The 12,249-nt window shown below is 44.1% G+C and overlaps 1 protein-coding gene across 16 annotated transcripts in view; it reads right to left on the bottom strand.

The window, feature by feature from the left end:
• The window catches only part of RIMS1 (regulating synaptic membrane exocytosis 1), a 581,909-nt gene that overhangs the window by 14,764 nt on the left and 554,896 nt on the right, over window positions 1-12,249 (bottom strand). For all 16 annotated transcript variants that reach the window (XM_063916803.1, XM_063916807.1, XM_063916791.1 and 13 more), the window contains one exon: window positions 5,595-5,707. In XM_063916803.1, the coding sequence (XP_063772873.1) occupies window positions 5,595-5,707 (113 nt within the window). The remainder of the gene's footprint in view (window positions 1-5,594; window positions 5,708-12,249) is intronic.

Genomic DNA, 12,249 nt, shown 5'->3' with positions numbered 1-12,249 from the left:
ATTATACTAACATTGAGGGGAAATGTACCAGAGTGCGCTTTGCGTGTCTTCTGTAGTGCAGTTTGTTAACAGTGGGATTTACTGAAGGCAAAAATGCACATCACATTGTATGACTTGCTGCAATTCACCAGCGATGCTGGTAACCAAACCACCAGATGTAATACCTAGCAGTTTGGGGACTTAAAATGCAAATGCCTGGTGATTTGTGATGGATTTAAAAAAGCCATTAACTCCAGAAAAACTGCCAGGAGATTACTCTGGCCAGATTTCTATACTCTATCCACAGTGTAAAAAGGTGCCATATTTAACATATGTATTAAAGTAACTATACTTAATGCGTAATTAAGGGGTCAAAACAAAACAAAACACACAAATATACAGTATATAAAATTTCCCCAGATGAAATCTGCAATATGATAGCAGGAATGAAATATGGAAACACCTTGGAGTAATATTGGGACCTTGTTTCTTCTCTAATGATTCTACAGTAAAGACTCAGATAAGCTTAGTCCTTTTTGGGATTTATATGTTGTGTGTAGTAAATGTAATGGGAATGTACTACACTAATGAAGCTTTGTCTTTTTGGTACCTGCCAGAGTTTGGAAGCAAGTAGCAGTACCTGGTAAGGCAACATAACTTGATTCGCAGATATTATTTATCTTCTTAAGGGCACAGTTTGAATGCACATTGTGCTGTGTACTTTATTTGCCATCATCCATGCTCTGAAGCGGTGGTCTGATCCATGTTTTCACTACCTTTGAAGACAATCCTTCCTTCCTTGTTTTCTTTGCACAACCATATTCTAAGTTATTACAGTAACAGTATTATGCTGTGTTTTTTTATTTTTGTATATTGCACTAAGAAGAAACGGAAACAAGACAGAAACTCAAATGAGCTCTAGCCTGCTATTTGGTGTGCAGGCATTTTATTGCTTTTTTCTACACTAGATGGCGCTCTCTTTAACACAGCTTTATATTGATTCTTTATGACTGCATGAGCAACATCCATATTAGGAGAGGCAACAGTTCATTTTTAATAAAAATTAAATTTGTATTAAATGAACAATACAATATTACATTTAAATGAGACTATAATATTAGTAAATTATTGGGGCAATAATAAATTAAAGAAGCATGCACATGCTGGGACTGGTAGTGCCACAAGTGAGCAAAATAGTTGGTGCTTACATCATTAATTAACATGGTTCCATTTAACAAACAATATGATTGTCCTAGTAATTAAATTACTAACAATATTGGCCCCTTAATATGTATTTAATATATTGATCACTTAATTAAAATGTTACTGCATGTAGTTTGACTGATCTATAGCAGGAATCTTGTAGGAGTTATGTATGTACAGTATTTAGAATGGCAAGAGTTAATACTTAAGGAAAGGTACCAAAAATCTTAATAAATGTAATGGACCTGGCTGGGACACAATCTGCCCCATGTATTATGCAGCCTTTTGGCAGACAAGTTCGCTGAAACTGCATGTTGTGTCAGCTCTCTCATGTTTCAGAATCTGCACCCATCCCAATTCTGACTAGCACTGCGGACATTCTATTACACCTGCCAGTTGGGTTCCAGGGTCAAAGTGTCAAAATAGAAGTGCCTAACGTACAAACAGCCCAAGAATGCTTGAAAAACTACCAGCACAAGAATACACATAGGCAGAAGTATACATTTCTAGTGACACAAATATGTACTAAAAATGCTGGTTGCATCATGAAATAATACACTTTATCCTGCATCAACATTACATTTTTATTGTCCCCATTACAAATCCGATAGCAGTGTCCCCAGTGGGAAATAATAAAATATTACTGTGAGACTAAAACAATTGCTTGTAGGAGAGAGGAGGCAGACGTAATGTGTTTGGAGAGGAAGATAAGCCAGGCAGCTGCATGTAGGACAGACTGGAGTGGAGAGAGGTGGGAGACAGAGAAGCCAGAAAAGAGAAAGTTACAGTAGTTAAGTCTGGAGATGACCAAATAGAGAAAAAGGGTCTTAGTTGCCTCCAGGGTGAGAGGGTCTAATCATGGAGATATTTTTGAGATTGAAACTGCAGGATTACAAAAGGTACTGAGTATGTGATTTGAAGCAGAGGGAGGAGTGTAGTTGCAGGCTAGAGATGGTGGTGCTGTCATTAGATAAAAAAGTTGTGGGAAGTGAGATTAGTCAGGATCTGGGAAGATTATCAACTCAGTTTTAGGCATCTTAAGTTTAAGAAAGCGCTGGGACATCCAAGTGGAAATAGCAGAGAGACAGTTGGAGATATGGGTGAGGAGAGCAGGGAAAATGGGACACGATATTGGAGGCCAAAAGAGCCAATGAGTTCACCTAATGAATGTGTATAGAGGGAGAATAGGAGATCCATGAACAGAACCTTGGGGGACACCTACTGGAAGAGAAAGTGGAGCCATTAGAGGAGACAGAGAAATACATTCAGTGAGGTCGGAGTACAGCTAAGAGAGGGTAGTATCACACAGGCCGTGGGAGTGAAGGATTTACAAGAGAAGAAACTGGTGTACAGTGTCAAAAGCAGTAGAGAGGTTGAAAAGAATAAGCAGAGAGTAGTGGACCTTGGATTTGGCATCAATGAGTTAATTGCTGACCTTAATGAGGGCAGTTTTTGCAAAGCGAAGTAGACGAAAGCTAGAATAAAATGGATCAACCAAGAAGTGGGAGGGAAGAAAGGCAGTTAGGCGGTTGTTGACAATACACTTAAGGGGTTTGGTGGCAAAGGGAAGGAGAAAGATGAGGCAGTAGTTAGAGATAGTATCAAGATTAAGGGTAGGTTTTTCAAGAATGGGGAGACAAGGGCATGTTTGAACGCAGAGGGGACGGTGTCTGATAAGAGGGAGAGATTGAAAAGATGGCCAAGATGGGAACAGGCAACAGCAGAGGGAGCGCAAGAGGTGGGATGGTCAAAGGAGGTGGTGGAAGAATTAAGGACTGGTTTAAGGTCAAGATTTTATCTGGGGGGAAGGAAGTGAGAGCTGGTAAAATGGATGGGGAGGATCGGGAAAAGCAGGCTGGGAAAGAAGGGGATGGGGTATTGAGGGTCTGGTGGGATGTGATGTCCCGGTGTATGGATTCAATTTTGGATGTGACAAAGTCAAGGGCCATAAGTTAAGAGAGGGAAGAGGAGGGAATTGAAAGTGGCAAAGAGAAATACGAATGAGGACAACACTGTAGGTTGGCAGCATAAATCTGAAATGGAGGAAGTCTCATTGGGGCATGATTTCCTCCACTGTCGTTTGGCAGTACATAAACACTTTTGCAAGTATCTGGTGCATTTAGGGCCCTATTCAGTACTGAATGCATCTGAGATGCGTTTGCATTTTCCCGGTTCCTGCGACTCTGCGCACGCGCAGGACCCGCACTGTGCGTGCGTGGGCCGGGGAGATGCGATCGCATTCTGAACACCTCTGCCTGACTGACAGGCAGAGGTGTTCGTGGGGCAGTTGGTGGCAGCGGCGCAGCATTGCAGGGAAAACAGGGGCGGATCGGCACCGTTTTCAGGGCGGTCGCGTGACATCACACGCGCTGCTGCAACTGGAAAAATGACGGCCTTAGCAGCCAGACTGTAGAGGTAGGGGCTACTCTAAATCAGTGATGTGATCGCAATTGTATTGTGATTGCATCGCTGCCCGCCATTAGCATGCTGGGCGTCCTTGCCATGTGCCAGGTGGCCCCTAGCATGCGAGAGATAGCATTCCAGTTTTGCTATTTTAGTATGTTTCTTTCGAAATTATATTATTATCTAAGGATTGTTTTATGTTTTTGTTCTTGTACGTACAATATGTACATCTGTAGAAAATAGTTTTATATATGGCATGTACCCTAATAACATGCTTTTATCTCCTCTTCTGAGACTGTGCTTATTTCATACCATTAAATCAATCCTATCATCTCTACTAATTAGGCAAATCGGTGCACAGTACGGTCAACATATTGAATTGTTTTGCAGCAGGCAAAGCCTCATTAACCTATTTTAAAAGGACACCATACGGCAGAATCAGAACAGTTTTATACTGAGTAATAATCACATTTTCTTGTTATTAACAAAAGAACTAACGCAAATGTAGGTGGGTCATACATGGGGTTTGGAGCATAATGTGTCCATTTTCATGCTGATGTTTGTGTGTCCCCAGTTTATTCAGCACAAGCTTAGGGAAGACTCCATCCAATTATATTAATGAAGGTCTACATTAGCTTATCAATAAGATATAAAAAGTGCAAAGGTGCTATTTAACCTGTTGTGCTCTCCTTTGTGGCAAACAACAGGGCTCTGACATGTCTACTGTGATGAAGTATCCATGCACTCAGAAGGATTCCATTCATTGAACTGGAAGTAAATGTAAAGGATCCTTCAGTAACAAATAAACCAGAACAAAATGATAAAAACAAGGTATAGTATAGCTGCTGTATACAAAAGAACGTACTTGTAAATACAGCTTTTAGGTGAGCATGACACACATTTACATAACATCAGTCTCCACTCAGCATGGGTTTCTTACTCCTCGCCATTCAGAAAAAAGGAATGACAGATTTCCTCAACTCAAATTATTCTCATACTGGTGATCTTACATTGTATAAGTCATTCTCACCAAAAGTGTTCCTGTTTTAAACTTTCAGAGCGGGATGTACTGGCCTTGAAAATGCAGCCAAAACTACAAAATGCTGTTTTCACAGTTTTGACCGCATTCCCATATGTACCAAGATCAGCTTGGATGGGTAACACCATCTTTATGTGGCATTACCCAGTAGAAGCCTATGGGCTTCCCTTTACATTTCCCCATGAGAGGTATGCAATCAGATCCCTGCCAGCAACCTCTGTGGCTCCTGAGGATCACTGTGCATGGGCAAAAGGAGTCCCAGATCTTAAAGCCGCAAATGTAGTGATTGCAAGGACAGTTATTGGGAGAGCTGTCCTTTGCAATTTTCAAATCAAATTTCTAGGTACATACCAGCGTTATGTACCCAGTAAGTGGCGGGATGGATCACATCACAGATGTAATGCTTAGTACATCCTATCCTAAATGTATTTCTCTAGTAGGAAAAACTAAAATAGTGTAACACTGACAGTATAGAAATATTTAAATACAGACATGTATGTGTAAGTGAAGCCAGAGTTCCGAGCTCTTGTGAGTCATGTATATGACAAAGGGACGTCTGTTTCAGATGGCTCTTTAGCACCCAGCATGAGATTGGTGTAAGGGACAAAACTAATGATGATGGTAAGGAAAAACAGTGGCCAGTGAAACTCTACTCATGTACTCACATTAGCCTAATGTAGTAAATTTGCCTGCTCTAGCCATCAGCAGTTTTGGAAGTCTATCTTCCTTTTGCTGATTGGTGAAAAAAAAAGTGACTATACTAAGCAGTGACTCCTACCGGTTGGGAGGCGCAGGACCGGTTCCAAATTGAGTTGTAGATACCCACCTCTCTGTAGTCTGCATATGAACTTCATTGGTTATAAATTCACTACGTGTATAGGAAATTAATTTGCATACCATCCACTTTATTCATGTTCTTTATTTTTCATCACATAAATTACTGATTTATTTAAGTAAATTGTGGTCTTACCCATTGCTGGAGTTGCTAATGTCTGCCGACCGACTAGTTGAGCAGGACCCAGTCCATCTAGGAAGTCACTGAACTGGCTGTCAACCCCCAGTCTTACTCCTGGAAATATTAAACTGCAGAAAACAAAACATACATTATGGTATTGGTAACCAATCGACAGTCACAGCTGTATCCTAACAGCCAACTCAGTGTTGTTCATCCCTTTCAGTTTTTACTATACATTTTTTTAACAATTTTTCCTGTTCGTGGGAAACGGAGAGGTATATTTACTAAAGTACTGCTTCATAGAATTAGAGATGTTGTCCAATTAGATTTTTACTTATCATTCATCTAGCACCTTCTAGAATATAATAACTAGAATTTGATTGGTTGTTATGGCCAACATCTCCACTTCTATAAACTAACACTTTAGTAAATATACCCATAAGAGTGGCAGCAAATTGGTATCATACAGTCACAGAATGAGGAAGCAGTGGTGATCCCTAATGTGTGACACTGTCACATATTTCGTCAAGACAACAGGCGCTGTACTCCTTGCTGAGCTCTTTGGCAATCTCTATAAACTCTATGGGTATAGGTCAGTTTTTAAACATGAACTCTGACATGAGTTAATTTACTAAGAATTATGCATCTCCTATTACAGTGATTGCTAAATTATATTACACAGATTTAAATAGCTCAAGTTAGAAACAAATATTAAATGATAAAAAAGGACTTCAGGCATTAAGAAAAATGGTTAGAAAGCGCCTGATGAGCTTTAAGAAGTGCTTCAAAACTTGCATGATGAAGACACTATGGGGCTAATTCAAACTGATCAGGCACCCTGACATGTGGGGGGACGCCCAGCACAGGGCTAGACCGCCCCGCATGTCTGGCCCTCCCCCCGCTGCACAGGTACAAAAGCATTGTACCTGAAGAGTAGCTCCCTACCAGCGCAACCCCTATGTGAGGGATCCCCTTGGTGCGGCGTGTTTGGTTTGTCTGACATTTTCCAGTAAAACTGCATCATATTGTACATACCTGTTGAATCCATACAAAGTACATTAATTTATATGAATGAATGGTGGCTGTTGGAGAGCCACCACAGATCTGCACAAAGGTTGTACTGTGGTTGCCAACATTTGAAAATTATTTCCAAGGATAATATGTTGCTTGGCGGGTGAACATGTCTGCTGTGTACTGTCAGAGGGAGCTTTTGGGTGCTACATGTTTTTTTGGAATTTTTAAGCATTCTATAAGTCCGTAGAGGATGTTGGGGACACCAAAAGAACCATGGGATATAGACGGATCCGCAGGAGACATGGGCACTTTAAGACTTTCAAAGGGGGCGTGACCTGGCTCCTCCCTCTATATCACCACCCAGACTCAGTTTAGAAAATGTGCCCTGCGAGATGGAGGCACTCGGGGGAGCTCTTAGAGTTTCTCTGAAAAGACTTAATGTTAGGTTTTTTATTTTGGGGAGATCTGCTGGCTACAGACTCCCTGCTTCGTGGGAAAGAGGGGAGAGCAGTCTAGACCCACTTCTAATGAGTTTCAGGGCTCTGCTGCTGCTGACAGGATGCCTTCAGCTCCTGAGGGGAGATGAACGCCGGGATCTCCTGGATGCTCGCTCCCACAGCTTGCCGTCCCCCCTCTTCAAGCCAGAAGACAGGTGAGTATGTGAGGAAAAGACATCTTCTCTTAAACAAAGACGGCATATAGAGGTACCACGCAGCATGATTTGCTAAGTGCGCGCCAGGCTCCCGGACTGTACACACCGCTGGGTGCAGGGCGCTGAGGGGGGCGCCCTGGGGAGCTAAAAATACCTCATAAATAAGGCTGGCATATCTGTACAGTGCCCTGGCACTGCCCGCAAACCCCCGCCAGGATAAACATGTAAAAATAAGCGGGAAGAAGCGCGCCATGTTGGGGGCGGGGCTTTGTCCTCCAGGCTCACTCGGCGCCATTTCCTCCTCCAAGCAGCAGCGCTGGTCCTTCCTCACAGCAGACAAGTACCAGGGGCTATAAAACGAGGGGGGGGGGGGGATTATTTACATACATATTATAGCGCTGCAGCTCTGTGACACTTAATGGTGTTTTTCAGACCTGCACTTTGGCGCTGGGGTGTGAGCTGGCTCCTTTCCTTTTGTTCCCTCACAGGCTTTCTTTTGGGTGCTGTTAGGGAGACAACATGTCTGAGGCAGAATTTTCCTCTCAGGGGGATAATTTATTGGGGACACCAAATGTTTTGGGGGTCCTGTCGGCACCGCCGACTGCTGATTGGTTAACTGCTTTAATTGCTTTAAATGCTAATGTTACTCTATTAAATCAAAAGTTTACTGAGTCTGACTCTCAACTGCAGATTTGGAAGAGATCAGTAGATGACGCTTTATTACAAGGGTCACTAAAACGTGGTGTTGACCAATTAGATGACACAGATACCGACACGGACTCTGATACCGGTGCCAATTATGCTGATTCTAGATTAGATCCTAAATTGGCTAAGAGTATTCAATATATGATTGTGGCTGTCAAAAACATATTACGTATTGACGAGGACCCCTTTACACCAGAAACGAGGGTCCTTATTTACAAAGAAAAGAGACGCTCGGTTTCTTTTCCTCCTTGTTTTGAGCTAAATGACCTTTTTGATGGCATTTGGAATACACCTGATAAGAAATTTCTCATTCCTAATAGGATCAAGGTGGCATACCCCTTTCCCGCAGCGGATAGGGATAAGTGGGAATTACCACCCACAGTAGACAGAGTCCTAGCACGCTTGTCTAAACAGGTAGCGCTCCCTGCGGCTCAGTCGACGACTCTTACAGAGCCGTCTGATCATAAGCAGGAGGCTACTTTAAAAGCTATTTTTACTACCACGGGGACGCAGCTTAGACCGCTTATTGCGTCAGCGTGGGTTAGTAGCGCCATTGAAAAATGGGCTGAAAGTTTATCTGCGGATTTAGATACTCTGGATAGGGATAGCATCCTAGTGACGCTTGGTTATGTCAGGGACGCGGCTGCAAACTTGAAAGAGGCTGCAAGAGATGCTGGCCTCCTGGGGGCTAAGGCTAATGCTATGTCAATTGCGGCTAGGCGTGCGCTATGGACTCATCAATGGAATGCTGACGCTGATTCCCAAAAAAATATGGAGTCCCTTCTCTTTAAGGGTGGGGAACTGTTTGGTGATGGCCTTACTGATTTAGTATCAGCGGCCACAGCGGGTAAATCTACTTATTTACCTAATGCTCCTGCACAACAGAAGAAACCGCACTATCAAATGCAGTCCTTTCGGCCCAATAAATATAGAAAAGGCCGAGGTAACTTCTTCCTCGCTACCAGAGGTAGAGGAAGGGGCAAGAGAACTCCCGCCTCCTCAAGTTCACAAGAGCAGAAGTCCTCCCCGGCTTCCGCCAAATCCACCGCATGATGCCGGGTCTCCCTTACAGGAGACTGCACCGGTGGGGGCACGTCTAAAGCTTTTCAGTCAGGTTTGGATTCGCTCGGACCTGGACCCTTGGGTGTTACAAATTGTGACCAAAGGGTACAAACTGGAATTCCAAGACGTTCCCCCTCGCTGTTTTTTCAAATCACCCTTACCAGTTTCGCTTCCAGACAGAGTTCTAGTCTGTGGAGCAATACAAAAATTATGTCAAAATCAGGTTGTGATCCCGGTCCCCCAGGCACAACAAGGGGAAGGGTTTTATTCAAGCCTATTTGTACTGCCGAAGCCGGATGGCTCGGTACGACCAATCCTTAACCTAAAATCTCTAAATTTTTTCCTGAAGAAATTCAAATTCAAGATGGAGTCTCTCCGAGCTGTGATCTCCAGCCTGGAGGAGGGGGAATTCATGGTGTCTTTGGACATAAAGGATGCCTACCTTCATGTTCCCATTTATCCCCCTCATCAGAGTTATCTCCGGTTTGCAATCCAGGATACTCATTACCAATTTCAGACGTTGCCGTTTGGCCTGGCCACGGCTCTGAGGATTTTAACAAAAGTCATGGTAGAAATGATGGGTTCTCCTCAGAAAAAGAGGAGTCACAATTATCATGTACTTGGACGATCTCCTGATGAAGGCGAGGTCCAAGGAAAAACTGGTACAGGACATTGCACTGTCTCTGTCGCTTCTACAACAGCACGGCTGGCTCTTGATCCTGCCGAAATCACACTTAATTCCAACAACCTGGTTGGCATTTTTGGGTATGATTCTGGACACGGTCCAGCTGAGAGTGTTCCTCCCTCCGGAGAAAGCACTGGAAATTCAGAGTTTGGTAAAACTCATTCTGAAACCACCAACTGTCTCCATTCGTCAATGCATTCGATTGCTGGGGAAGATGGTGGTGGCATACGAGGCCCTCCAATTCGGGAGGTTCCATGCCAGAGTGTTTCAGGGGGACCTGTTGGACAAATGGTCCGGATCCCACCTTCATATGCACCGGAGGATAGTTCTATCCCCCAACACCAGAATCTCACTCATGTGGTGGCTACACAGCTCTCACCTCTTAGAAGGATGCAGATTCGGGATCCAAGTGACCACGGATGCAAGTATCCGGGGTTTGGGGAGCAGTCACACAAGGGGTGACCTTCCAAGGAAGATGGTCAAGTCAGGAAACTCTTCTTCACATAAACGTGCTGGAGTTGAGGGCCATTTACAATGGCCTTGTACAAGTGGAGCATCTTCTTCGAAACCGGCCTGTCCTGATCCAATCGGACAATGTGACAGCAGTAGCGTACATAAACCGCCAAGGCGGCACAAAGAGCAGAACAGCAATGGCAGAAGCCACAAGGATTCTTCGCTGGGCAGAGACTCGAGTAAGCGCTCTATCGACATTTTTCCTTCTGGGAGTGGACAACTGGGAAGCAGACTTCCTCAGCAGACACGATCTACATCCAGGAGAGTGGAGCCTCCATCAGGAGGTCTTCTCCCTACTAACAAATCTATGGGGGGTTCCCCACATAGACATGATGGCGTCCCACCACAACAAAAAACTACTAAAGTATTGTTCTCGGTCCAGGGACCCTCAGGCAGCGGCAGTGGATGCACTGACGTCACCTTGGGTGTATCCGTCGGTGTACGTTTTCCCTCCGCTTCCTCTCATTCCAAAGGTTCTGAGAATCCTAAGAAAATCACAGATTCCAGCGCTCCTTGTAGTTCCAGACTGGCCAAGGAGAATTTGGTACCCGGATCTTCAGGAGTTGTTAGTCGAAGACCCATGGCCTCTTCCTCTTTGCGAGGATCTGCTGCGGCAGGGGCTGTTCGTCTATCAAGACTTACAGCGGCTACGTTTGACGGCATGGCGGTTGAACGCCAGATTTTAGCCTGTAAGGGTATTCCCGATGAAGTCATCCCCACTCTTATCCTTGCTAGGAAGGGTGTGACGTCGAAACACTATCACCGTATTTGGAGGAAATATATTTCCTGGTGCGAGTCCAAGAAAGCTCCAGTGGAGAAGTTTGACTTTAGACGTTTTCTCCATTTTCTACAAAATGGAGTGGATGTGGGCCTTAAATTAGGCTCCATAAAAGTGCAGATTTCTGCTTTCTCAATTTTCTTTCAGAAACAATTGGCCTCACTTCCTGAGGTGCAGACCTTTGTATCCATATCCAACCTCCTTTTGTGCCACCTGTGGCACCTTGGGACCTTAATGTGGTTTTGACATTCCTAAAATCACATTGGTTTGAAGCTTTAAGTAAAGTGGAGTTGAAATTCCTCACTTGGAAGGTTGTCATTTTGTTAGCATTGGCATCCGCAAGGCGGGTGTCTGAATTGGCGGCCTTGTCTCACAAGAGCCCTTATTTGATCTTCCATGAAGATAGGGCAGAATTGATAACTCAGCAACAATTTCTGCCAAAGGTGGTTTCCTCTTTTCATATTAACCAACCTATTGTGGTGCCAGTGGATACTGGCACTTTGGCTGAGGAAAAGTCTCTGGATGTCGTCAGAGCTTTGAAAATTTACGTTGCCAGAACGGCTCCAGTTAGAAAAACAGAGTCTCTGTTTGTGCTATATGCTCCCAATAAACTTGGGTATCCTGCTTCCAAGCAGACCATTGCCCGCTGGATATGTCACACGATTCAGCAGGCTCATTCCACGGCAAGTTTGCCGTTACCTAAATCGGTAAGAGCCCATTCCACTAGGAAGGTGGGCTCGTCCTAGGCGGCTGCCCGGGGTGTCTCGGCATTACAACTTTGCCGTGCTGCTACTTGGTCGGGGTCAAACACGTTTGCTAAGTTTTACAAGTTTGATACCTTGGCTGATGAAGACCTAAAGTTTGGTCAATCGGTGCTGCAGAGTCATCCGCACTCTCCCGCCCGTTATAGAGCTTTGGTATAATCCCATGGTTCTTTTGGTGTCCCCAACATCCTCAAGGACGTAATAGAAAACAGGATTTTAATACCTACCGGTAAATCCTTTTCTATAAGTCCGTACAGGATGTTGGGCGCCCGTCCCAGTGCGTACTGTATCTGCAGTTTAGTTCTGGTTACACACAGGTTGTGTTATGGTTTCTTCAGCTTGTTGCTGAATTTTGTTCATGTCTGTTGGCATGTGTTCAGTTGAATGCCATGTTATTCGGCATGTTTATGGCGTGAGCCGGTTTGATGCTCACCTTGTTGTTAATTCCTTTCCTCAAAATGTCCATCTCGCCGGGCACAGTTCCAAACTGAGTCTGG

Source organism: Pseudophryne corroboree, chromosome 4 (assembly GCF_028390025.1).
Source record: "Pseudophryne corroboree isolate aPseCor3 chromosome 4, aPseCor3.hap2, whole genome shotgun sequence".
In the NCBI taxonomy this organism is placed as follows: domain Eukaryota; kingdom Metazoa; phylum Chordata; class Amphibia; order Anura; family Myobatrachidae; genus Pseudophryne; species Pseudophryne corroboree.
Note: the sequence above shows the minus strand (reverse complement) of the source record. Positions and strands in the feature narration are given on the sequence as shown.